The sequence below is a fragment of the Panthera tigris genome, chromosome D4 (assembly GCF_018350195.1).
Source record: "Panthera tigris isolate Pti1 chromosome D4, P.tigris_Pti1_mat1.1, whole genome shotgun sequence".
Lineage (NCBI taxonomy): Eukaryota > Metazoa > Chordata > Mammalia > Carnivora > Felidae > Panthera > Panthera tigris.
The window spans coordinates 26,602,178-26,629,475 of NC_056672.1; the positions used below are offsets into that span (position 1 = coordinate 26,602,178).

The 27,298-nt window shown below is 37.3% G+C and overlaps 1 protein-coding gene across 2 annotated transcripts in view; it reads left to right on the forward strand.

Annotated features, from left to right (window-relative positions):
• NAA35 (N-alpha-acetyltransferase 35, NatC auxiliary subunit) overlaps window positions 1-27,298 on the forward strand; it is a 94,809-nt gene that overhangs the window by 14,529 nt on the left and 52,982 nt on the right. For both annotated transcript variants that reach the window (XM_042964332.1, XM_042964331.1), the window contains exons 4-11: window positions 1,348-1,462; window positions 2,510-2,584; window positions 3,168-3,335; window positions 21,751-21,817; window positions 21,897-21,940; window positions 23,173-23,223; window positions 24,098-24,181; window positions 25,149-25,263. In XM_042964332.1, coding sequence (XP_042820266.1) covers window positions 1,348-1,462; window positions 2,510-2,584; window positions 3,168-3,335; window positions 21,751-21,817; window positions 21,897-21,940; window positions 23,173-23,223; window positions 24,098-24,181; window positions 25,149-25,263 — 719 coding nt within the window. The remainder of the gene's footprint in view (window positions 1-1,347; window positions 1,463-2,509; window positions 2,585-3,167; window positions 3,336-21,750; window positions 21,818-21,896; window positions 21,941-23,172; window positions 23,224-24,097; window positions 24,182-25,148; window positions 25,264-27,298) is intronic.

Consider the following 27,298-nt stretch of genomic DNA (forward strand, 5'->3'; position numbering starts at 1 on the left):
TTCAGCAGTATTTATTGATTAATCCACTATTTTTCATTACTTTGAAATTCTGTCTTTATCATATAGAATTCCTACAGAAATGTGGGTTTAGACTGTTTTCTATTGATCTGTGTATTCTAGAATGTTTGTAATTATTATGTCTTATAGTATCTTTGATATTTGGTGAATACTGTTTTTGTTGAAAGAATTCTCTTCCATTTTTGCATATTTTCTGTTTTGGCTTGACAAGCTCTTTGAAAAATACTATTTGGGTTTTGATTAGCATAGTTTAGAGTTGTTTTCAATAATAACATACTCATCTTGTCAGATTATCTTGAAGCATTGAGAGATTTGAGGGATTGCAGGGAAGAGTTTGTCTCCTTAAAGCTGGTTTTAATGTCTTGCTGCTTTTCTAAGAGGAAATGATGTATTGTAACAAGGTAATGTCTTTATTTTCCTGGTAGTATAATAGCTTAGACTAAGCAAAATGTGAAGTCAGTAGCTTGATCACCTATCAGACTTTCTTTTAAGCTTTTCTTTTTCCTGTCCCATTTTTTAAGGCATATCTGTTAATGATATACTCACTAACCAGTCCACAGTGCACCACAACTATCTGTTTATATGGCTAATAAGCCATAAATACCAGATACAAGTTAACACGACTCCTGGATTATTTTTCATTATGTTACTGCCAGAACTTCAGGCATTGTAGATGGTAATGTGCTGCATTATTCCTATTATTCAAGATATAAAGAAAATAAATCAAAAATTACATTTGGTAATGATTATTCCAATACAACTTTCTAAATATTAAGTAGAGAAAACCATTTAAAGAAGGCAAAGTGAAATCCATTATAGATCAGTTGATCTTTTTTCCAAAATTTCTAATGTGCAACCTTTTTAAAGGAAACACAAAAAACAACTTTTGTTTTTTCACCTGCACAGTGTATGCAAATAATTTGACTGCTACATAGAATTTTTATGTTAAAATAAGATTGTTTAATTTTTTTAATTTAAAAATTTTTTTTTCTTTTTTTTTTGCGAGAGAGTTACATACATGCATAAGCCAGAAATGGGTAGAGGAAGAGAGAGAATCCTAATCAGGCTCCATGCCCAGTGTAGAGCCCGACAGTGGGGCTCAATCTCACGACCCTGAGATTATGACCTGAGCTGGACATTTAACTGACTGAGCCACCCAGGTGCCCCAGAGGGAGATTATTTAATTGAAATAGAAGTGTTAGCAAATTGGGAAGACTAAATACATAGGACACTATATATTTAAAGTACTATAATTATTATATCATTGAGGGAATCTGGGTAAACTTACTGGTTCAAAAGAATTTGTGGGGTCAATTTTTTTGCTTGCAGATTTGGTCTTTTTGAAGCCATGTCTGCCATTGAAATGATGGATCCCAAGATGGATGCTGGCATGATTGGAAACCAAGTTAATCGAAAAGTTCTCAATTTTGAACAAGCTATCAAGGTAAATACCATTGTGCTTTTTGTGTTTTATCATTTGTTATTCCACATGTTAAAACAGTGCCCATCAAACTTGGCATATTAAAATACAATTTTTTTACAAGCATCTCAGGTACATAAACAAAACTTAGTTACGAGCTTTAGTTATCTTTTTTTTTTGAAGTCTGTAAATTGTTCAAAGGTCTTCATTACAAGCTGGCACTAAATTTGTGTGTGTGTTTACTAATTTTTTAAAGCATTTCAGTATATATTCAAATACCAGGGTAGTTGGTTAAGGGGTTAAGTTTTATATATTAACACACTAAGCAGAATGCTTGTTGTGAATTTGAAATTCATTCTGTGAGGATTGACTTAGAAATTCATTCACAGTTGCCACAGAGTTTAATTTTGCATATTTTATGAAGAAAGATTTGCTAAATAAATGGATATTTAAATAAAATTTACAAGTAGTAAAATTAATCACCTTAAGGGAAGGGTTTTTTAAAAATTTTTTTATTTTTATTTTTGAGAGAGAGAGCGAGCACAAGTCGGGGAGGGGCAGAGAGAGAGGGAGACACATAATCCGAAGCAGGCTCCACGCTCTGAGCTGTCTGCACAGAGCCCGATGTGGGGCTTGAACGCATGAACCGTGAGACCATGACCTGAGCTAAAGTCGGATGCTCAACCAACTGAGCCACCCAGGAACCCCAAGGGAAGGGTTTTTAAAAATGTTTACTTTTCTAAGTACTTTTGATCCATTAAAATGATTCGTATTTATTAATGCTTAAAACTAATTTGAACTATGTTTTTAAATACTTGTTTAACTTTTTGTTTATAAAGGCCTTTATTCTTTTCAAATTAAGAGGCTTTGATTTTTTTGTATTGAAGATCTATTTAAGATATATTTCAAGAATACAGAGTTAATTTGGCATTTTAGTTTTTATCAGATGATGATATAGTTCTAGAATTATTATTTTTTAAGTATTTAATTCTTGGAGGCCAAAATGCTACTGGACATAGAAACTGTAACTTTTATAAAAACTTCTCATATGTCATATTTCTCCTTTTTTAGGATGGCACCATTAAAATTAAAGACCTCACCTTGCCTGAATTGATAGGAATAATGGATACTTGTTTTTGCTGTTTGGTAAGAGTACACTTGGTTAATCTAAAAACTGTGACTTCCTAGAAAGTTCCCTCTGGTTGGGAGAATTGAATTAGAGAAGAGAGGTAGGAAAACCATTGTGCAGTTTCTTGCAGTAATCTAGGAGAGGTGTGATGCTCTTGACTAAGTTAATAGTAGTGAGGATGAAAAAGGAGAGTTAAAGGAGTGGCTAAGCACCTGGTTAGTTCTAAAATTGTGAATTCCCTACTTAATGGATTTTTATTGACTCCACTGTGGAATTGATTGTTTTTAGATTCTGTGTAAGGTGGCATTCTAATTTCATTAGTCTCCAAATATATTGCACACTGAATTCTATATAAGAATGTTTCCCTTAGATAGCTAATCATATTTATGGTGTATGATTTTTGAAAGACTTTAGTCAGTGAAAGTGAATTGTAATTCTTCTGTCTTTTCTTAGCTTCCTTTTAATCATCTTTGAAATCCTGTGGTTAATTATATATTTATTTGGGTCTGTGGCTTTCTAGCCCTTGACTGTCGGATTTATTTAGACTTTGCAGACCCTCTGTGTCATCTTAAACATATACATTCTTTTACTTCTTTATAGATAACCTGGCTAGAAGGCCATTCCTTGGCACAGACAGTATTCACGTGCCTTTACATTCATAATCCAGACTTTATAGAAGATCCTGCCATGAAAGCTTTTGCTCTGGGAATTCTGAAAATCTGTGACATTGCAAGGGAAAAAGTAAATAAAGCTGCTGTTTTTGAAGAGGTAAGATTTTGTAATAATAAGAATTCCTGAAACTCATTGACCACTTTATTTATTGTGATGTATTTAAATGATTATATGATACATGTTTTTATTGATACATGTAGTTAAAAACAGTTTTTAAAAGTGATGCTATGCTGTTTACAGATATATTGACTGAAAGAATCCAGTTCGAAGAAAAAACTTTCATCTTAGTATATGTTCGTTCTGTTGGTACCATTCATTGAGTATCCATTATGTGCTGAGAGAGTACTTTGCTCTGAATATTATGGGGATTCACAAAGACTATGAAGACACAGCCTCAAGTCTCTTAAATATTATAACACAGAAGTGTTGTACTTTCAGTTTTTGGGTAATAGGGAGCTAAGGAAAACAAAGGTATGAAAAATATTTCAGGATATAAATATTTTCTTCCAGTTTATACTAAGTACCTTGCCCTTAGGAAGTGTTTTAAGTTTTAGACATAGAAAGATTTTTTTTCTCCTTATGAGAAATTTTATGGAGAAATGTGATAGTATTTAAAATTATTGATACAAAAATTATTTTTTTAATTCTTCCTTTTGTTGAAACTTCTGTTTCTTTTTAACACTGTTACTAATCCAAAATAAATATTTTAGTCTCCCACAGTGGTTCAGTGTATACAATGTATAGCTTTTCTAAATTTATATATGTGAGAATAATTAAATATATAGCTAATATGATCACATTTAAATATATGGCTTGTGAGTTGTCTATGAAATACTGCCTACTTTTATACACTTATTTGTTACTTAACTACCTATTTTAATTGCTGTGGGTATCATTATGGAATATCTTACCCATTTGAGTGAAAATTTTAAAAAGATTAAGTTAATGAGAAGAGATACACAAATTATTAAATACTTACATTTTCAACGTATGCCCAAAAGGACATCAAAAATCCTAGTCCTAGGGCAGAGAAAGGATTCATTTAGCAAATAGTACTCGGACAGTTGGTTAGCACCCTTGAGAATTAACTTATCATCATTTTATATCTGCCTTAATCTTTTGGGTTGTTGTAACAACAGAAGTTTATTTCTCATATTTCTGGAGGTTAAGAAGTCCACAATCAAGGCACCAGCGGCTCCAGTGTCTGGTGAAGGCCTGACTACTGGTTCATAGTTGGCCATCTTTTCACTGTGTCCTCACATGGCAGAAAGTGTAAGGGAGATCTCTGGGATCTCTTTTACAAGGGCACTGGTCCCATTCATAGGGCTCTACTCTCATGGCCTGATCATCTCTCAGAAGGTGCCCCACCACCAGATACCATCACATTGGGTGTTAGGACTTAACAGGAATTTTGGAGGGACACAAACATTCAGCCTATAACAACATCTAAATAATTGCAGATCAATGAAATATTTTAAGTGTAAAAAGTTGTTAAAAGTCAGAAAATAGTTTACAGAAAATAAAATGGCCTTTAAACATGAGAAAAGATACATAAGAAAAATGTAGAATAAAACTGAGGTGCCTTTTTTTACCCATTATTGGCAAAGATTAGAAATTTCTTACACTGTGTCGATGAGGGTGAGAAACAGGTACTCTCATGTGCTGTGTGTGTGAGAGAGAGATGAACAGTCATCATTTCTCTCTTTTTAAGAAAACCTTTTTATTTGGAAATAATTTCAAATTATCAGAAGTTATAGTAACCACACAAAGAACACCATATATCTCTCACCTTGATTCAGCTGCTATTAATGAATTGTTCCAATTGAATTACTTCTTCAGTTTCTGTTGTGTATGAATACACATGTTTATGTATTTTTTTCCCCCGAACCGTTGGAGACTAAGTTGCATACGTTTTGAAGTTCTCCCTCCAAACATCTCTCAGTGTGCATCTCCTAAGAAAGAAGCACTTTCATACACAGCTACAGCACAGTTATCAACTTCAGTGAATCTGTAATAACAGTCCATTCTCTGTATTCTGTTCCTGTCAGGTGACCCAGCATTGTCCTTCTTAGCATTTTTACCCTATACTACGGGTTCCAGTCTAGGATCATGTCCTGCATTTGGTTGCCTATCTTTTTAGTCTCTTTAATCCACAGAAGTTCCTCAGCCTTTTTTTTTTTTTCTCCATACCATGGATAATTTTGGAGAACACAGGCCTCTCCTGGTTTGCCTTTTTTCATGGAATGTTCCTCACTTAGGATTTGTGTGTTTTTCCTCATGATTACATTTAGATTAAGCAATCCTGGCTGGAATACAACAAAAGTAATATTGTGTCTTCCTTCCGGTGCCACAGCTGAGGCATACAGTGTCCATCGGCCTCCTCAGTGGTGATGTTATTTTGTTCCAAGGTGTTTTCTGATTACTGTATGGTTAGTTTTTAGCCTGGCATATAATAAGCAATCTGTAGGGAAGCTCATTAAAATCATGGAAATATCCTGCTCATTAAAACCTATCCCCTAGATTTAGCATCCATCAATACTTGCTTAGTTTAATCTTCACTGTAAAATGATGATTTTCTAAGTTTAGCATGCCCTCCACATTTGTTAGTAAGGACTCAGGTTTCCAGTGTAAGCAAGACTCATGTTTTTATGGTATCATAAATTCACACAACTGTTTTAAAGAACAATTAGTAACATTAGTATAAGTTAAAGTGTGTATGACTTATCTCCGCAGTTTCACTTTTAAGAATTCTACAACTAGATCTGTGCTGTGCACAAAGACTTGTATGCAAGGACATTAATTGTAGTTTTGTTTGTAGTAACTAAGGTCTAGAAACTATCTTAATGTCCATCAACAGGAGACTCATTAAGTGATGCTACCTTCATACAGTTGGGTATTGTGGCCCCTTTACAAAGGAGGTAGGTTTATGTATACAAGTAAGATTAGGTCTCCAAAATAAAGTAAAGTAAGTCAGGTGTAGAAAAGTATGTAGTAGGTTACTACCATTTTATTTTCTTTTTTTTAAATGGGAGTTATTTATCTTCATAAATAAGATAATTGGAAGATTTTATTTAAGTTTATTTTGAGAGGGAGAGAGAGAAGGGAAGCAAGTGAGGAAGGGATGGAGACAGAATCCCAAGTAGGCTCCGCGCTATTAGCATGGAACCCAATGTGGGGCTCAAACCCACGAACTGTGAGATCACGATCTGAGGCAAAGTTGGACACTTAACCGACTGAGACACCCAGGCACTCCAAGATAACTGGAATCTTGAGGATTGGGATATATACTTTTTTGTGCTGTTGGAATTTTTATTATGTGCCTGGATAAATTTGTTTTAAAATAAATGAAAATGGGGCACCTGGGTGGCTCAGTCAGTTAAGCGTCCAACTCTTGATTTTAGCTCAGGTCATGATCTCACAGTTAGGGAGTTTGAGCCCTACATTGGGCTCTGTGCTGCTGGTGTGGAGCCTGCTTGGGATTCTCTTTCTACCTCTTTCTGTCCCTTCCCTGTGCTCTTTCTCTTTCAAAATAAATAGAAAACTTTAAAATAAATGAAAATAATTTTTTTGTAATATAAATAATTATAATTGAAATTCTGCATATCCTCTGGATGAAGGACTTACAAATGGGAGAAATTGTAAAGGAAAAGACTAATAGGAAAAAGCTGATAAAAAAATTTTTAGAAAAATCTGGATAACAAAAATAACCAAATACTTCTTTATTAGGCTCTCATTCAAATAAAGCATAACACTGAAGCCCAGATGAATAAATGGGCAGTAAAATAAACAACTTACTCTTGGAGGAAGGTAATAAATTGCCATCACATTTTTAAAATTTAGCCTTATGTAATCCAAGAAATACAATTAAAATAAAAAGTAATTAGATCATTTTTCATCTACTAAATATATTTATAAATGAGACCATTCAGTATTGGTAAGGATACAGTGAGTTGTCATTTTGGTTTTTATTATAGTGGGAGTGTGCATTAGCACAGGTGAAATTAATTCATCTCTAGAACTCAGCCTTAAATGATTAGAAGCATGGACACTTCATGCCCAATACTTTAATAAGTTTTCAATAGTGAAAGTTGGCATCAACCAAAATGCCACCATTAAGGTTATGCTTGAAGTAAATTATGGATAATTTATTACCATGGATAATTTATTATGGATAATTATAAGTAAATAATTTATAATTTATTTTACATAGTGATAGTGAAAATGATGTTTAAAATCATAGGAGAGTATATACTTTTAAACGGTTAGGAAAGTGGCACATAGTGTAAGCAACTGTGTAAAATTAAAAGAAAACTAGGAAGAAATATAAGTAAAATCTCCTGGGCTGAAGAGATTGTTGTTTCTTCTTCTTTTTTTTTAATGTTTGTTTATTTTGAGAGAGTGCTGGGGAGGGGCAGAGAGAGAGATCCCAAGCAGGGTCCACACTCAGCACAGAGCCTGAGGAGGGCTGGATCTCATGACCATGAGATCATGACTTAAACTGAAATTAAGAGTCAAATGCTTAACTGACTGAGCCACCCAAGTGCCCCTATGTTTTGTTTCTATAAACTTTTCAGATTTGCTAGATAGGTTTATCTTGTTTTTAAATTAGAAAAAGAATTGATTGCCTAGTGAAAGTTCTTAAGAGAACTAGTAATGAATAAGTAAGAATGAACTGTAATAAACCAGTCATTTCTTTGTTTGAAATGCTGCTTCTGAAGTTCTAGGTGCTGTTATATTTTGCCTTCAAGATGTGTCTCTGCTTTGGGGGCGCCTGGGTGGCTCAGTCGGTTAAGCCGCTGACTTAGGCTCAGGTCATGATCTCGCGGTCCGTGAGTTCAAGCCCCGCGTCGGGCTCTGTGCTGACAGCTCAGAGCCTGGAGCCTGTTTCAGATTCTGTGTCTCCCTCTCTCTGACCCTCCCCTGTTCATGCTCTGTCTCTCTCTGTCTCAAAAATAAATAAATGTTAAAAAAAAAAAAAAAAAATTAAAAAAAAAAAAACAAAAAAAAGATGTGTCTCTGCTTTGTTTTTACTTCTGAACTGGAGACATTTCACTTGTCTAAAGATGTGTCTTTCTTAATATCCTGTGTACATATACAAAATGGGAACCATAGTTCCCCCATCACACCGCTGGTCCACTTGCATTCTACATTCTTGCAAAATGGTATCTACAGGGTTATCTGATTGAATTCTTTTATTTTTACCTTTCAAGTGTCTTGAATCTGGGCATTGCTTTTCCTTCTCTCTCATTGTTCCTGCTTTACTTTGAGCCTTTCTTAGCTTCAGGTTTAGATTCCTTGTGAGTGTCTGTACTCTTCCTTCTGGCCCACTCTTTCCCTCTAGGCCACTCTCCACTTGACCACTAGTTACCTTCTTAAAAGTAGGTAATTTGGTCATATCTGGTTTTGCTCTTTGAAAATTTTTCCTACTATGTGTATTTTAATAAAAGTACTTGTACAAGGGCACCTGGGTGGCTTGGTTGGTTGAGCATCCGACTTCGGCTCAGGTCATGATCTCATGGTTCATAAGTTCGAGCCTGGCATCGGGTTCCGTGCTGACAACTCAGAGCCTGGAGTTTGCTTTGGGTTCTGTGTCTTCCTCTCTCTCTGCTCCTCCTCTGCTTGCACTCTGTCTCTCTCTTTCAAAAACCAAACATTAGAAATAATGTTTAAAAAGTACTTGTACATACTATGCAAAATCAAGTACCCCACAATATGCATAATGAGAAATTATAGTTCTCTGTTTTTTTCCTCATTCCATAATAATATTAAATTTTTTTTTAGCTTTTTGCCAGTAGTTAATTCCGTATTTCTGGATAATAGGCGTGTATTCTAATTTCTGGATAAAAACAATTTGAAGTGCTTATTTTTGAGAGAGTGAGAGAACACACATGTGAGCAGGGGAAGGGTAGAGAGTGGGGACAGAGGATCCAAAGCGGGCTCTGAGCTGACAGCAGAGAGCTTGATGCGGGGCTCAAACTCACAAACCCTGAAGTCATGGCCTGAGCTGAAGTTGGAAGCTTGACTGACTGAGCCACCTAGATGCCCCTCGATATTAGCAATTTTTAGCTGGTATGTCAGCACATTTTTAGCATATAACTAGCGTTCACATATTATCCTGTCCTGTATCCAAATAGTAATTCAGTTTTTTGTTAAATCATTAATCAGTGTTGACATTATTGTGATTGTATAAGTACTAATGACAGATGAGCCAAAGTGGTGTAAACGTACATTTCCGTTCTCATACAAATTTTTGTTTTTCTTGAAATGATAACTGCCTCTTGTTTTTTGGTTTGCTTAGTTTTCTGTGTACTTGGTTCTCCCTCTCCCATCATTAGGAAACACATCAGATCGTCTTATCGGTTTATGTATTTTTTGAAATTATCCTCTTTAGCTCCTTTGTTCTCTAGGTTCAGGCTGGATCAGTGCCCTTCTAGGTCCACTGTATAGCTGGGATTCCAGTTTTCTCTTCGCCCTTCTCCTGAGAATTTCATTTCCCTCTCTTTGTTAGATTTCTGGTTACCTGGATTTTATGCCTTTATTATTATTCTTTATTACTTTGGTTGGTGCAGTATTTCCAGTTCCATGGGGAGACGGAGAGGGAATTGTTCTTTGAGAACTTACATGTTTGCAAATGTCTCCCCTACCCTCACACTCGATTGAAAGTTTGATTGTAATAGATTTCTAGGTTGGAAAATAATTTTCCTCTGAATTTTGAAGGCCTTATTCTACTGACTCTTTTTTTTTTTTTTTTTTTTTTTACATTTTATTTATTTTTGAGACAGAGAGAGACAGAGCATGAACAGGGGAGGGTCAGTGAGAGGGAGACACAGAATCTGAAACAGGCTCCAGGCTCTGAGCTGTCAGCACAGAGCCCGACGCGGGACTCAAACTCACGGACCGCGAGATCATGACCTGAGCCGAAGTCGGCCACTTAACCGACTGAGCCACCCAGGCGCCCCATCTACTGACTCTTAATTTCAGTGTTGCCATCCTGATTTTTTATACCCATGTTTTCTCTTTGGAAGCTTTTAGGAGTTTTCTTTCTAATGACTATACCTTAAACTTGGTCATTCCAACCCTTTACTGATCTCAGTTTGAAGGATCCTATTCTCAGACTCCCACCTCTGTTTCTGGGTTGCTTGTATTCTGACTCCTATGGTTCATCTCTACTTGGGCTCCAGTTTATCATATTGTTTTTTTTGTTTGTTCGTTTTTTTGCATTGTATTTATTTATTTTAATTTAATTTTAATTTTTATTTTAATTTACCTCCAAGTTAGTTAGCATACAGTGCAACAGTGATTGCAGGAGTAGATTCCTTAATGCCCCTTACCCATTTAGCCCATCCCCCCTCCCGCAACCCCTCCAGTAACCCTCTGTTCTCCATATTTAAGAGTCTCTTGGGGCGCCTCGGTGGCTCAGTCGGTTGAGTGTCCGACTTCAGCTCAGGTCATGATCTCATGGTCCGTGGGTTCGAGCCCTGTGTTGGGCTCTGTGCTGACAGCTCAGAGCCTGGAGCCTGCTTCAGATTCTGTGTCTCCTTCTCTTTCTGCCCCTCCCCCATTCATGCTCTGTCTGTCTCAAAAATAAATAAATATTAAAACATTTTTTTTTTAATTAAAAAAAGTCTCTTCTGTTTTGTCCCCCTCCCTGTTTTTATTATTTTTGCTTCCCATATGTTCATCTGTTTTGTATCTTAAAGTCCTTGTATGAGTGAAGTCATATGATATTTGTCTTTCTCTAATTTCGCTTAGCATAATACCCTCTAGTTCCATCCACGTAGTTGCAAATGGCAAGATTTCATTCTTTTTGATTGCTGAGTAATACTCCATTGTATATGTCATATTGTTTTTTTACTGTCATTACCCGTTTGGTCCTACTTTCTGATTTTAAATACCATCTTCCTTCCTTGCAATAACTCCCTTGCCTACACTTGCAGCTCTCTTCCTCTCTTGCCTTATTGGACCTCAATTCTAGTTAAATCCAACCCTCCATCTCCTGTGCCTTTACACTAGCACATCACAGTGTAACTGGAGAAAAATACATTCACACTGATTTCCTACTTTCAGTTCATCACCACTAACTTCAAGTGGGCCATGAGTGCTCCTTAGCAGTCTTACATTTCCCTGGTTCATTCACCCTCCCTCTCCTCAGGCTTCCAATTTACTCACTTGAAGCAAACCTACCTTCCTGCTGCACTAAATAATGGAAGTAATCTTCTCACCTACCTCCACATGTGCCCTGTGTTCTTTGGCCCTTCCATCCAGATGAACCTTCTCTCCTGTCTAAGGTTGATCCCTTCTGCTTATGTATTAGATCCCATACCCTGTCTTATATTCAAAAATATTGCTCTAGTAATTCTCTCTGTCCCTTGCATAATGAATTTGCCCCTGTACCGGATCATTCCTGTCAGCATGCAAACATGCCTTATCTTCCTCAGTCTTAAAAAAATGCCATTTTTTGGCATACTTCAGCTTCTGCCCCATATCTCAGTTCTTTTCAGCCAGACTTCTTGAATTCACTGGAGTCAGGCTTTGAATGGTATTCCACCAAAGCTTCATTGTCATGGTCACCCAAGACCTCAGTGTTGCTAAACCCGTTGGTTAATGTTTGGTCTTAAACTTGATTGGTCATCAGATTTTTGACATGGAGTCCATCCTTGAAACAAATTATTTTCTTGGCTCTTTTTCCCTGGTTTCCTGCCTCACTGATTGTTCTTGTTTGTCATCTCACTCTTTTTTAAAAAAATTAAAAAAAATTTTTTTTTAACATTTATTCATTTTTGAAAGACAGAGACAGAGTGCAAACGGGGGAGGGCTAGAAAGAGAGGGAGACAGAATCCGAAGCAGGCTCCAAGCTCGGAGCTGTCAGCACAGAGCCTGACACAGGGCTTGAACTCATGGACTGCGAGATCATGACCTGAGCCGAAGTCAGCCGCCCAACCAACTGAGCCACCCAGGAGCCCCTAAATTTTTTTTAATGTTTATTTATTTTTGAGAGGTCGACAGCACAAATGAGGGAGAGGCAGAGAGAGAGGGAGACACAGAATCCAAAGCAGGCTACAGGCTCCAAGCTGTCAGCACAGAGTCTGACATGGGGCTTGAACGCACGAACCATGAGATCATGACCTGAGCCAAAGTCAGACGTTTAACCAACTGAGCCATTCAGGTGCCCCGGTTTGTCATCTCATTCTTTAGGCCAGCACTGTCCAATAGATAACAGAATACAAGCCATTTATATCATTTAAAATGTTCTAGTAGCTTATCGGTGGAATTAATTTTGGAACGTTTTATTAGTCCAATATATCTAAAATAATATTCCAGTATATAATTATTTAAAAAACATTAATGAAACATAAAATTGCATTTTTTGGTACCAAGTATGCCAAGTGTGGTATGTATGTTACACTCACAGCACATCTCAGTTTGAGCCATCCACATTTGAAGCACTCACTACTTGACTGGTTGTGTGATGGCCATATTGGACAGCACAGTCTAAATATTGGTGTGGCTCAGGCTCCATCTTTACACCTCTGTCTGTACTCACTTCCCTGATGACCTCGTGCAGTTTCATAGTCTTAAATTCTGTCTCTACTAATTAAGCCTAAGTTTGTATCCTCAGCCTAGACTTTAGACTTCCCTAAATCTCAGACTTCTATGTGCTTACTGCCTGTTCTGCATTCTCCATTTAGATGTCTGTCTCAGAGTACGTTTCCAAAATGGAGTTGCTGATTTCCCCCTTGCCTCCTAACTACTTCTTTCTGTAGTCTTCTCAATCTCAGCAAATGGAGCTCCGTTCTTCTCGTGTAGAACAAAAATCCTGCAGTCATCCTTGATTCTTCTCTTTCTCTCATTCCCCACAGATAAACCCTCAGGAAGTCCTGTGAACCAAAGGCTGTCAAACTACAGCCTGCAGACCAACCTACCCTGTTGCCTTTGTTTTTTATGGCTCTTGAGCTAAGAACGGTTTCTGCGTTTTAAAGAGTTATATAAGTACCTACATAATATTCTCCACTTTACCACTTGGCCTGCAATGGATAAAATATATATTATCTGGCTCTGTAAGAAATAGTTTGCCTGTCTTTGACTGATACTATCTATTTGTTAGCATGTGCCAGGTGCTGCTGGGTGTTAATGCACCTTAATGACAGGCATATTTTGCCTTGCTTATGTAGGGTGAGGGTGGAGGCAGACTAAGAGCTCCTTCCTTAAACATCAGCTTCTTCTGATGCCATACCTCAGTCTACAAAGGTGTCTGATACCTCTAATTCTTTTTTTTTTTTTAATGTTTGTTTATTTTTGAGAGAGAAAAATAGAGCCCCCATGCAAGCAGGGAGGGGCAGAGGGAGACAGAGGATCCCAAGCAAGCTCTGCACTGACAACAGCAATCCTAATGTAGGATTTGAACTCAAACTGTGAGGTCATGGGCTGAGCCAAAGTCAGACACTCAACCAACTGAGCCATCCAGGAACTCTGAATTCTTGAAAGTTTTCTTTGTCTTTACTTCCGAGTGGCATTGGTTTAGCTTTTTTCACTCACATAAGTCAGTTACTTTTTGTCCATTACTTTGCATCTTCCAAAAATTGTCTTATGCATTTTGTCTCTTGTCCTCCTTCTCTTTGTCCTTTGGGATTCAAACTTGTAATTCCTATAGTGTCATTGTTAGTATGATTTTAAGAGGTATAGTAGAAGTCAGCATTTAACCAGAAGTTCACCCTTTCTGCTGCCTACATGATAAAAGTCAAAAACCTCTTAGAGTAACGCTGTCCATGAGCCAGGCCTAACTTTATTACTCATCTTTTTTGTTGTTTTATTGAGTTATATTTGACATACAGTGTTGTGGACGTTTAAGGTATAGCGCACATTGATATGATGCATTTATATTGCTGTATAATTGCCATAGCTCACACCTGTTGCATCACATAATGATCATTTCTGTTAGTGCTGGGAACGGTTAAAATCTAGTCTCTTAGCACATTTAGTGTTTATAATAGAGTTTTGTTGTTTATAATCTGTGCTTGTGTTAGGTCCAGGACTTACCGCCTAGTTGTCAATATGTACCCTGAACACCTCTCCCATTTCCTCACCCTCCAGTTCCTGGCAACCGCCATTTTATTCTTTTACTCACCATTTTACTAGCTTTTATAATTTTGGTTTTCTTAGTTAGATTCCACCGTAAGAGGTAACATATAGTGTTTGTTTTTCTGTCTCTGACTTACTCATGTGGTATGGTATTCTCCAGGTCTATGTTGTTGCAAATGGCAGGATTTCCTTTTTTCTATGGCTGAGTAGAATTCCATTGTCTATACATACATACATACATACATACATAGCACATCTTTATCCATTCATGCATTGGTGGACACTTAGGTTGTTTTTGTGTCTTGGCTGTTGTGAATAGTACTGCAGTAACATGGGAGCCATGTAGGTCTCTTCGTTATCTGCTTTCATTTCTTTTTGATCTATACCTAGAATTGGGATTGTTGGATCATAGGGTAGGTCTTTTTTTTTTTTTTTTAGGGTAGTTCTATTTTAATTTTTTGAGGAACCTCCATACTGTTCTCCATAGTGGCTGAACTAGTTTACAATCCCACCAACAGTGCACAAGGATTCTCTTTCTCCACATCCTCACCGACACTTGTCATCTCTTGCCTTCTTGATGATCACTCTTACATTGTCATTTCATTGTGGTATTCATTACTCCTCTTCCTTCTCCCTGTGGCATATTGTTGTTCAGCTGCTCCTGAGTACGCTATTCTCTCATTATCCCATGCCTGTGCACAGTATGCTCCTTCTGGCTCTTACGTCTTTTCTCCTTACCTATTTAGGGAAAAGTCCTATTTATCTTTAGGCTTGGATCCCACTCTCCTGACTTGCCCATACAGATTTCAGTTTTCTTCTCTGCTCTTCTTAGCACATTCTTCTATTACAGCTGGTGTCTGCGTACTGGCTTGCATGGAACAGTCTTACTTGGCACCTTTTATCCTGTGTGGTTATTAATAGCATCCCTTTTTACTCTCAATAGTGTGCCAGTTTGAATAATGAATGCATGTATGGCCCACTCCTTCTGTCATTTTCTTTGATTATGGATGTAATGTTTGAAGGTAACTCCTGCTTCATTTTGTAAACTTGAAAATCTGAGATGGTCTCAGCTTAGGATGATGGAGCTGAAAGATTACTTCTGGAATTCCTGTTATTTGGCATGCTAGAAGTGTGTATCACTTAAGTCACTGTAGTTGGATTTTTGTCTTATTTGCAGCCAAACATATTTCTAATACAAAAATAAACTATAAAAGTTGGTTTGGGGCGCCTGGGTGGCTCAGTTGGTTAAGCATCTGACTTTGGCTCAGGTTATGATCTCACGGTTTGTGGGTTCGAGCCCCATGTTGGGCTCTGTGCTGACAGCTTGGAGCCTGGAGCCTGTTTCAGATTCTGTGTCCCCCTCTCTGTTCCTCCCCTGCTCAAGCTCTGTCTCTCTCTCTCTCTCTCTCTCTCTCTCTCTCTCAAAAATAAATATTAAAAACAATTTTTTTTTAAAGTTCTGGTTTGCCTGGTAAAGAGTAAATGCTATTACGCATTTGGTGTATATTTCTTCACATACTTCCTAATAATATGTATACATGTGTATTTTATTTAACGTGATGAAATTATATAAACTGCAACTTTTTCCCACAGACAATAGAAAACAGATTTCTATACCTACCAACACATGTAGGTGGAGAGCTACCTTATTGTTTTTTATTAGCTGCATAACATCATGTTAAGAGTACAGGTTTTGAATAATTATCTGTGGCATGAATCATTAAAGGATGCTAAAACTAGTGAACAAAAGTATAATGAGCACAGGATTTGTACCTAGCCTCCAAGTATCTTCTGGCAAGATATATATTAATTACAAAGGGAAGTGAGTAGTTTACAGTGAAGAAATGTGGCAGATACCATCTTAGCTAAGTGGCCAGACTTAATATCACCAACAATAGGACAGGTCAACATGTACCTCCAGATACAATGCTCCATGAAGAACACAGCATCACTTCTGTGGTATTCCTATCCAATATGACATAAATTGGATTTAATCTTGGGGAGACATAGGCAAACCCATACTGAAGGATGTGCACAGAATAACTTTGGCCTGTACTATTCCAAAATGTCAGGCAGGAAAGATAAGGATGGAGGAAATGCTCCACATTAAAGAGACATGAATTTCCTAATTTGATCATTGTAGTGTGATTATGTAAGAGAGTGATTATTTGTTTTGGAAAAATCACACGAGTATTTATTTATTTTAAGTTTATCTTGAGAGAGAGCATGGGCACGAGCAGGGGAGGGCAGAGAGAGAGGGAGAGAGAGAATCCCAAGCAGTTTCCACTGGGAGGCTCAAACACATGAACCGTGAGATCATGACCTGAGTGGAAGTCTGCCGCTTAACTAACTGAGCCACCTAGGCGCCCCCTTACTGAAGGATTTAGAGGTAAAATGGCATCACAGGGTAGGACTTAGTCTCAGATGTTTAAGAAAACAATCTAGAGAATCATAATGCAAATATGGTAAAATGTTATCATTTGAAGAATATCGGAAAGGAATATGGGACTTTGTATTCTGAAATTTTTTCAAAATAAAAGTTTAAAAAGTACAGCCTGCAGGGATTGACGCCACCTAAGTTTGTGTTCTTCCTCTGTCACCTATACACTGTGTGGTGCTTCTATGCCTCAGTGTCCTCATTTATAAAATGTAGTTTGTAATAGTCCCCACCTCAGAGTGTTGTGAGGGTTAGTAAAGTTAATACAATAAAATTTTTAGAAGAGTGCCTGGCATATAGTAAGTACATAATAATGTTATTATTTATTAGTATTCCATTGTATATACAGTAAATTACAAGGCACTTGCTAATGGACATTTAGATTGTTTGAAGTCTTGATGTGAATCATCTGTGACCATGTTTTACCCTTCCTTGTAGCCCTAATGTGTTACTCAGTATCTGGTCTGTAGAAGGTACTCAGATTTGGTTGAATGAATCAAATCATTTCAGGAGCCTCTGAAATGATTTTTTAAAGCAATATTAAATTGTAACTGATATATTGCAATTGTTTTAGAAGCGATTGAAAACATTTTTACTTGGTTAGACTATTATATTATTAGCACAGTCAAGATTACTGGTTTAGTTGGAATCGCATTAAGTACTGGTATTGGGTGTTCTGCAGTTATGATTATAAATATTTTATCATTCTAAATTTTCTTGTGGTGCTGCATTGTTTTAAATACTGTGTTTTATAGAACACTGAATATCCGTGATAACTTTCTGCAACTGTATCTTGGCAGTATTGTAAAGTACAGTAAAGAACATGGGGCTTTGTACCTGTCAAGATGTCTTAATTGTCTCACTGGATAACAGACTCTATAATGGCTATGGTTGTGTTTCGCCATTGTATCCCTGGTTATCTAGTCCATACCAGCCACCATTGTGTCCTCAGAAAATGGTTCAGAAATGGATAAGGAAGGCAAAACTTTCCTTACTAATCTACACTTTCAAGATGTTGAATTCAAAAATACTACCCTTTGATTGCTACCACTTACTTTCTGGCTTCCCCTGCTCCTGCTATCCTTCAGTTCCACAGAGACCTCCCAGATTCCCAGATGCTGCTCCTTTCTCTCCTGTGGCCTCATTTCCATGGTCCGCTGGTGAAATCATTCGTTTTCAGACACCCTTAACTCCCTTGCCCTTCTCATCTCATCATAATGTGTCACTTACATGGCAAAACCCCAACCATCTGTCTACTTGCTGCTTGCACCCAAACAGCAGAAGGCTGCTCGAGAAAACCCACATCTGTGTGTCTATTCTCACTTTAATTTTAGGACTGCAAATCTCAGATGGGCACTCAGCACTAGAGACAGTCCTATCTTTCAACACTTCTGTGGTAAACTTGGTTTCATAGCCTCTCAGGGACTTCTCCACATCTTTTATCTCTCAAGACCTCCGTTGCCAGTGTCAGCTCACTTTGTACCTTAATGAAATATTTGATGGAATCAGACGTAGGTAGGAGTACCTCATCTTCTCACAACCACACATGCTAGCCTGTATTGGAACCCACATCATCTACCTATTATCTTGTGAAAATACAAGTATCCCTGACAATATAAGCTCAGCTTCCACTTGTGTTCTCCATTCTGTTCCCTCTTGCCTGCTGCAATCATTAACCCGTCTCTGTATTGCATTGTTAGTGTCTCTTTCCCTACTAGATTATTCTTATGGCATATAAACATGCTTTAAATATCAATCAGTTTAAAACAAAATACCACAGTTCCTTTGATCCCATGACTCCTTATATCTACACTGTCATTTCTCTGCTACCCTGTGCAAAAAACTCCTTGAGTGAGCTGTTAATGTTTACTTATTTTACTTTCTCCTCGTCTCTTCTCACCCTCTCGTACATTTTTTTCTACCACTGCACAGAAACTGGTCTTAACAAGGCCCTTAATGATCTCCATTTTGCTAACTCCATTGTTTATACTCTGCAGCTTTTGACTTCATTTGACACAGTTGACCTCTCTTTGAAATACTTCTTTCTCATCTTCCTGATACAGCTGTCTCTTGGATTTCTTTCTTTCTCATTGGTTAGCACATATCTCATGTTTGCTCCTCTAGATGCTGGAACGCACCTGGGCTCCTGTGTCCCTTCTGCTTCAGTTGATGTCCTCTGGTTCTGTGCCATATTATACCAACTCTGTGCTGATGAAGCCCAAATTTATGTCTCTAGTCCTGATTCCTCCCCTGACTTCCAGACTCACGCAAGTGCCTTCCTGAAATCTTCACTTGGATAACTAAAGAAATCATAAACTTAATCAAAATTGTCCTCCATTTCTGCCTTTAAACCTACTCCTCTGAAAGTCTGCCCCCTCTCAGTAAATTGTGCTATCATATACCAGTTGCTCAGATGAAATACCTGAAAATGATCCTTGATTGTGAAGTTTACCTCCTACTCCACATTCGCGTCTTTGGCACATTGTGTAGGCTTTACCTTTTCAATATATCCTGATTTCAACAACTCTCATCACCTCCAGTTATAATCTCAATCCAAATCGTCGTCAGCTCCTGCTTGTACTGTTGGGTAGTGTCCAGTAACTGGTCTGTCTCCCTGGTTTCACTTTGATTTTTGCGCTTGTTAAATCTACAAGGTTTCAGGAATGATCTTTTAATGGTAGCATCTGCTTATGTAACTCGGTCTGCTTCAGTCCTCCAGTGACTTAGATGAAGTTCTGTTACCAAGGCTAGTATTTATTTACATAGACCTGCGGTATTCTATCATGTGAATGCTTTTCCTTAGATGCAATGATTCCTCTTGGAAAACGTTGCATCGATGGGGCTTACTGGTGTGTTTTGTTTCATCTTCACGGTGTTGGCCTACTTAATTTTTTAAAAATGAGTAACATTCAAAAGTTGGAGGATTTTATGTTAAATTAAGTTTTTGTTCTGAAAAACACTAGTTGTGCCTTCATTACTCAGTAAGATAAGTAGTGGCTGGCTTCCTTCAGATGAAGCATGTCTTCTCCAGTTTGCCATGGTGTCCACCAGTCCCACAAGTATCCCGAGCCGACTTGATCTACCTGTCCTACAGTAGGTCATCATTCAGTTGACAAATATATTTTGAACAGTACTTTGTGCCAAGTACAGTTCTAAGCCCTGGAGATAAAGCAGTGAATACAACAAAGCCTTGATGTCATTGATCATGCATTCCTTGAGACAGACAGTGTGTCACTAAACAAATACATCTCGTCAGGTGTTGGTAAGTTCTATGTAGAAGAGTAAAGCAGGCACAGGGCATGTAGAATGGCGGGGGATGCTGTTTCAAAGAGAATGCACAGTGCAAAGCTCTGTTTTGAGGTTTGACACGGGAACAGAGGCTAGAATACAGTGAATGAAGGGGCTTTGGAGATCTTAGGAAGAAACTCCTTGTAGGGAGGGGTCAGCATGTACAGAGGTCTTGAGAAGAGAACGTGTTTGATGTGTCTGAAGGATAATAAGGCCTGTGTGGCTGCAGTGCAGGGATCGTGGAGAAGAATGGTAGGTAGAAGGAAATGAGGTTGGAGAGGGAAGCTGGGCCACATGGTGATTGATGGAGGGCCTCAGTCTATGTAGGATTTTTGATTTTCCTGTGAGGAGGGAAACAGTTGAAAGGTTTTCAGTAGGAGGTGATGTGAAATGACTTATTTTAAAACAACCCTTTCGGCTTCTGGTGGTGAATAAATTGTAGCAGGGATAAGCATGGAAGGGGGGGGCCCTGTGTGGAGGCAGTTGTGGAAGTGAGAGGCGGTGGTGCCTTCACTAGAGACAGCTGTGAAAGCCGGGAGCTGCGCTTAGATGAGAAATTGGAAGTTTGAGTCTGTCATCTGTTCTGAGGATCTGATACAGAACGTGGGAAAATGAGAGGAATCGAGGTGAAGGTTTTCAGCCAGAGTAACTATGGGTGGGTAGAGGTGCCATTTAGCAATGTGGTAAACACTGGGAGAGATCCTTTTTAGACGTGTAAAACACGAGAATCCTATTTGGTGGCCAAGTAGGGGTAGAGCATAAACTTTACCTAGAGGATAAGCTCACAGCTTTGTAACACAACCTGAGATTTTTAAAAGTCCCAATCCTGTGAGTCCTGTAATAACACTAACAGTTCTTTGAACCCAGGGACATTGATGTTTGTTTGTTTGTTTTTCTGTTTGTAACCTATAGTACGTGATATAGATTACATATAGATTACACTGATACTTTTAAGAATCCAAAAATTCTGTTATAGTTCTGGCCCCTGCTGTAAACGCCTGTTATTCCATTGTATTAGGCTTCTATATATGTGTTAAGAATTCTAACATGACAGAAACATTCCTTTAATAGAGCTTGTGACTTAATAGAATCAGCCAAATGATATTAAATTTCTAGTCTTCAAAGTGAGTCTAGCAAACTACTTAATTTGTTAATGTCTTAGCAGTGTTTTAAATGACTTTGCAGGTAGGAATCCATGTATGAATAACTTTTTCTTTATAGCGGGGCTGAGTGGAAATGTGCTTTTGCTATCACTTTGAGTAATTTTATTTGAGAAGGCTTAAACCTTTGTAGCCGAACAGTGTGTAAACAAGCATTTGATAATTTTTGAATTAAAAGTCTTGTTTAAATCTTTCAATCTTATCAAGCAGTAATTTCTGTGCATTTACTGTTCACTTGTGAATGTGAGAATACTCCGTAAGTGTGAATTACTATTTTCTGATATCGTCATAAGCATTAACCTTATTTTGCAAATGAACATACTAAATGCAAGTGTATTTAAATTGCCTAAAGACAAACAATTAGAGATGGAGACAGCATTAGAATATGATGTTTTAAGGATACATTATAGGGAAAACGTGGATGTATATAGATAAGCTGATGACATTTCATTACTGTGTTCATATTAGCAAATTGTGATTTTGTAAGAGAAATCTAATAAAAGGTTTTGCTAGTACTCAAAGGCCTAATTATTGCTTTCCTGTACAGGAAGATTTTCAATCAATGACTTATGGATTTAAAATGGCTAACAGTGTGACAGACCTTCGAGTGACAGGTAAAACAATTTATACGATGATTCACAAGTTTTGTGTTTGGATTTGTTTCCCGTTTAAACTCATGGTCTCTCTTTCTAGGCATGCTAAAAGATGTGGAGGATGACATGCAAAGAAGAGTAAAGGTATTTTCCATCTCTCGTTCCTTTGCTATAGAATCTTTGAACTCTTCTAAGTGTGAGGTTACCTTTAGCCGATTACAGCTAGTGAAGGGAGGACCACCCTCTTCATTGATATATGCTGTGTCTTTTTGGCAATGAATTTGAAGACAACTTCACAGGAGGAGTTTCTGGTGAATTAATGTTCCTTTCAAGTATTGAAAATGTAACCTTTAAGATGTTTCACTTTTTTGCCAGTGTTTTAGAATTATACTCTGCTGTTTTAAGAATATTAAATTAAATATTGAATATTAATATTCTAGAGTGTTAAGTTCCTCAGAGGTAAGGACTATCATCTTCAACTTTGTATCTTCAATAGCTCGTACAATGTGTGCAACACAGTAGAAGACCTCAGTAAATGGTGGCTCCCCAAATCTGGTGAAAGCCATCCGTGAATAATATCCTTGAGCCAGATGATGTGACAGTTTGGTTTGCACAGAGATTTAAAAAAGGAAAAAAGTTCTATTTCTGCTTTTTTTCTACACTCGTATAACACAGCATGGTTGTCACAGTGATTATATATTATTGCCTTAGTTGATATTTATAATTGTGCAGTGAATTAGGCAATAAGTTGCATACAATGCCCTAGTTTTAGATGAGGAAAACACAGCTTAAAGGAGTTAAGTAAGCTGTCTGAGATTAATATAGGGCATGCCACTAGGAAGTGGCAGTGCGGGGCTAGAACCCTGATCTTCTGCCAGATCTTCCCATAGTACTGCCCTGCAGTTGTCAAAATAGTCGTGTGTCAGTCACGTATAAACGAGAGGTTTTGCATTTTAGTGTAGAATAATCAGTATTTACAGTGTGACGTTATTTTTATGATGTGATTTTTATAAAGGTTACTATTTTTTCCTAACAGGGTTAGTTTTGAGAGTGTCAAGACTTTCAATTAATACATCGTTTTAAAAAGAAAGAAGTACCATGTGCCACATGCTTTTACTTATTTCATTGTTTTGCTTTTGCTGTTTTTAATACCTTACTCTTCCATATGATCTTTATAATTGGTATCAAAATGAACTTTCTGTATATAGTATTAATAGGAAAATAAATAGTAGATACAGTTTTTTTCTTCCAAATATTTTTTTTAAAATCAGATTCTTGCATATACTCAAATTAATTTAGTGCTTTATTTTGGTATTTATAAACTAGTATTTCTACAAGTTTGTGTTTATTTTAATTCACCTTTTTTAAAATTTTAGAGTACTCGAAGTCGACAAGGAGAAGAAAGAGATCCAGAAGTTGAACTAGAAGTAATTGAACTTATTTTCTGGTAGATAATATCAGAGAAGTCTACCTCTTAATGTTGTAGTTTTATGAACTGCGTTATAATTTATGGAAGCCCTTTTTAAGGTATTTCTTTAAAAGTTGGACATTGCAAGGGATTTTATTTCCCTTGTATTTATTTTGATAGAATGATAGTACAGCTCTTTCAAATACATGATTTCAAAGCTCTTCAGTATTCCTGTGAGGTAGGAAGAAAAATGACTTTTTACAGATGATACACCAAAACTTGGCAAAACTCAAGAACTTGGACAGTATGAAAAGTTGCTGAACCTTTGTCAAGATCCTTAATTTTCTGACTCTGCTTACAGCATCTTTTTATTATTCCTATTAAAAATGCTAATTCAGGGTCACCTGGTTGGCTCAGTTGGTTAAACATCTGACTTCAGCTCAGTTCATGATCTCACGGCTTGTGAGTTTGAGCCCCATGTCAGGCTCTGTGCTGACAGCTAGGAGCCTGGAGCCTGCTTTGGATTCTGTGTTTCCCTCTCTCTCTCTGTCCCTCTCCTGCTCATGCTCGCTCGTTCTCTCTCTCTCTCTCAAGAATAAATATTAAAAAATTTTTTTAAATGCTAATTCAGTTTTTGAGATATTAATGTAACTTTTGACTTAAGGAAAAATCCATCCCATTGATAAAAAAGTTTTACTTTATATCTCTATTTCAGTAGAATAGGTTTTATGTTTTCTGCAGCTTATTTTCAGGCATTTAAAAGACTATAAGTGAAAGTGTTTGTAATAGAGTAAGTCATTAACATTGAGATTTAGGACTTAAAATACTATATTTGAAAATGAAATTCATTTGCCAGACTTTGCATCTTTTAACTTCTAGTCCTTATTTTTTAGCACCAACAATGTTTAGCAGTATTCAGCAGAGTGAAATTCACTCGAGTGTTACTGACAGTGCTCATAGCCTTTACTAAGAAAGAGGTAAGGGCATTTACTATAATCTATTTTAGTGGGTTATTTTTTTTTCCCTTTGGGGGGATAGAGTGCGTTATTGAAGTAATTCTGAGGCTTTTCCATCAAAGCACCCCCAACCACACATATACAGAATTGAGCATTTGGTATATTTTTATCTGGTGATTTTATATATATTTGTGTGTGTGTATATTATCGCATATATATATAATATTACATATATATGTAATATTAGAGTAGCCCTGATAATTTTTTCAAAAAGTCACATGAATTTACATTCTGCTCCATAACATATCCGTGTCTGTTGTCGGTATATAAATATATTTTATATTACTTATTAATGGATATAATAATAGAAGCTGAAATTGCTTGTGGGTAGTCTTGTTTTGTGAATTGAAAAGGAGAAAGCAAAAATGGGAATTTTAGGTAGACATCTTTCATTCAGTTAAATAATTAACTGTTGGATTTGTGTAGAACCAGAAGTAAGCCCTAGATGGTGAATACTTTTTCTTTGTGTGTATTTGCATTAATTGAAGTCAATTACAAACTAATATGTAGATAGTTAGGAAGTGGTGAGTAGAGAGCCAACCTTTACCATTGATCTAAGTCTGTTGTTTTCCTGTTTTCTTTTTTTTTTTTAAATTTCAACTTAATGAATAGCATAGTAGAAATGTTGAAATTTTCCAGTTGCCTGAAACTCGATTTTTTTTCCTTTCTTTTTTTTAAATATAAGATGAACAGAATAAGCCAGCATTATTTCCTGTTCGTTTTTAATGGCTCCTACAAGATATAAGAAGGGGTAAAAAACTAATTTCTATCCTAACAGGATCTGAGCATCCTGTATTAAGTGAATAGTTTCTGAAAACCAATGTCATTACAACATTTAATTTCATTATTGTTTATAGGATTTTCCTATTTAATGTATATCTTTCAGTGAAAGAATATGTAAGAATGTTTTTGGTGATTTATTTGCTAGACCAGTGCTGTTGCAGAAGCTCAAAAATTGATGGTTCAAGCAGCAGATCTTCTTTCTGCCATTCATAATTCATTGCATCATGGCATCCAGGCTCAGAATGATACTACAAAAGGAGGTAATTGTCTGTTTTACTCTTACTCTTTTTCTTTCTTACCCATCCAGATTATATAGTTTGGTTTGTTCTAAAATTTCGTGTAAGTCAGCCTGTTGGGACCATGGGATGTTTTACTCTGTAGACTTACATAAAATGTAGTGTAGAACTTGGCCATCTCCTGTATCTTACTGTTTGGGCTCTGAATATTTACCCTGTCTGGTGATCATTCTATGATGTCAGCATTATATTCTTTTTTTAATCACCTCTCCCCTTTACTCCTTTGAGAGATCATCTCCTCGATTACATAGTATTCCCTGAATACTTGGCCTAGATATGCCCTCTGCGGCCTCATTGCACTCATACATGCCTGTGTTACAACATGTTTTTAGTATATCACATTGTAGTTGTTTGCCTGTTTGTCTTTCCATGACAGTATCTTAGGCCAGGAGCTGTCTTATTTGTGTATCTCTGAAGTGCTTGGCACATTGTTGACAGTAGGTTATATTTATGAAATATGTCTTAAAATGAAAGGAATAATGTACCTTTTTGTTGTAAAAATTGCAGCTGAATTAACATTTTAGATAATTTGTAGCAGTAGTGATTTTTCAAACTCACTATAACAAGATGATATTTATATTCTCTCTCTTTTTTTTTTTTTTTAATTTTTTAACGTTTTTTTATTTTTGAGACAGAGACACAGCATGAACAGGGGAGGGTCAGAGAGAGAGGGAGATACAGAATCTGAAACAGGCTCCAGGCTCTGAGCTGTCAGCACAGAGCCCGACGCAGGGCTCGAACTCATGGACCACAAGATCGTGACTTGAGCCAAAGTCGGACACTTAACCAACTGAGCCACCCAGGCGCCCCTTATATTCTCTTAAATTTTGTACTTTCGGTAGATGAATTATATGGTATGTTAATTGTATCTCCATAGACTTGTGATTAAACAAAAATGGAGCCAGGGGCGCCTGGGTGACTCAAGTGGTTAAACATCTGACTCCCATCTCAGCTCAGGTCTTGATCTCAGGGTGATGAGTTCAAGCCCTGTGTTGGGCTGCACACTGGGTATGAAGCCTGCTTAAAAAAAAAAAGAAAGAAAGAAAGGAAAAAAAATGGAGTAGTGTTTTCAGAATTTGGGTGAGGGGATGTATTCTAATCTCGAATCCTAGTTTCAAGGTATCATTTAATTGTGAAGGAAGATAATTGTAAGTAAAATCTCCAAATTAATCTCCCCAAAGCTTTTTAAGTTACCACTGGGTATGTGCTCCAAAAAAAAGACTAAGGGGATTCTGGGGAAGATGGCAGAGTGGGAGGATCCTTAGATCCCCTCATTTCACAGATACACCTTATAACACCCACATCAGTGTTAATTACCCAGAAAACCACTGGAAGCCTGTCAGAACAACTCTCCATAGCCAGATAGAGAGAAGAGGCCACATGGAAGAGGGTAGGAAGGATGGAGACGTGGTCAGGAGTTAAATGGATCATCAGGGCTGTCTGTGGGAATGAGTAACACTGAGGATGCGGAGAGGGGAGAGCAGCAGACCCCACATCAGGCAAAGGGGACCTACGCTGGGAAGATAAATCCCCATAACATTTGGCTTTGAAAACCAGAGGGGTTTAACTTCTTGTGTTCATACAATCAGTGGGGCTTAACACCTGGAACTTTAAAAATCAACAAGCTCAGCTCTGAGCCAGAAGGCAATAGGAAATTGAGACACTGCCCTTCAGGAGACAGCACAACAGCCCTGCTGAGATATTGCATAGAAGCAGCAGTTTGAAAAACATCTGAGGTATACAGGAACGAGATTTATTTGCTGGTCTCTGAAGTATGCTGCAGGAGAAAAGATCTTTAGGAGACTTCTCGAAGAACAAAAGAGCTGGTGGGTGCCATTTCCCTTCCCATCTGCCCAGCTTAGATAAACAGTCACGGGAACCAGTGCAGGATGCACACTCTCCACCTAGCTTGCTAACAGCACATCCCACCTCTGTGGTCTTCTGCCACCCACAGCAGGAGTTTTCCAAAGCCACTCTATTACCCTATCACAACAGACCA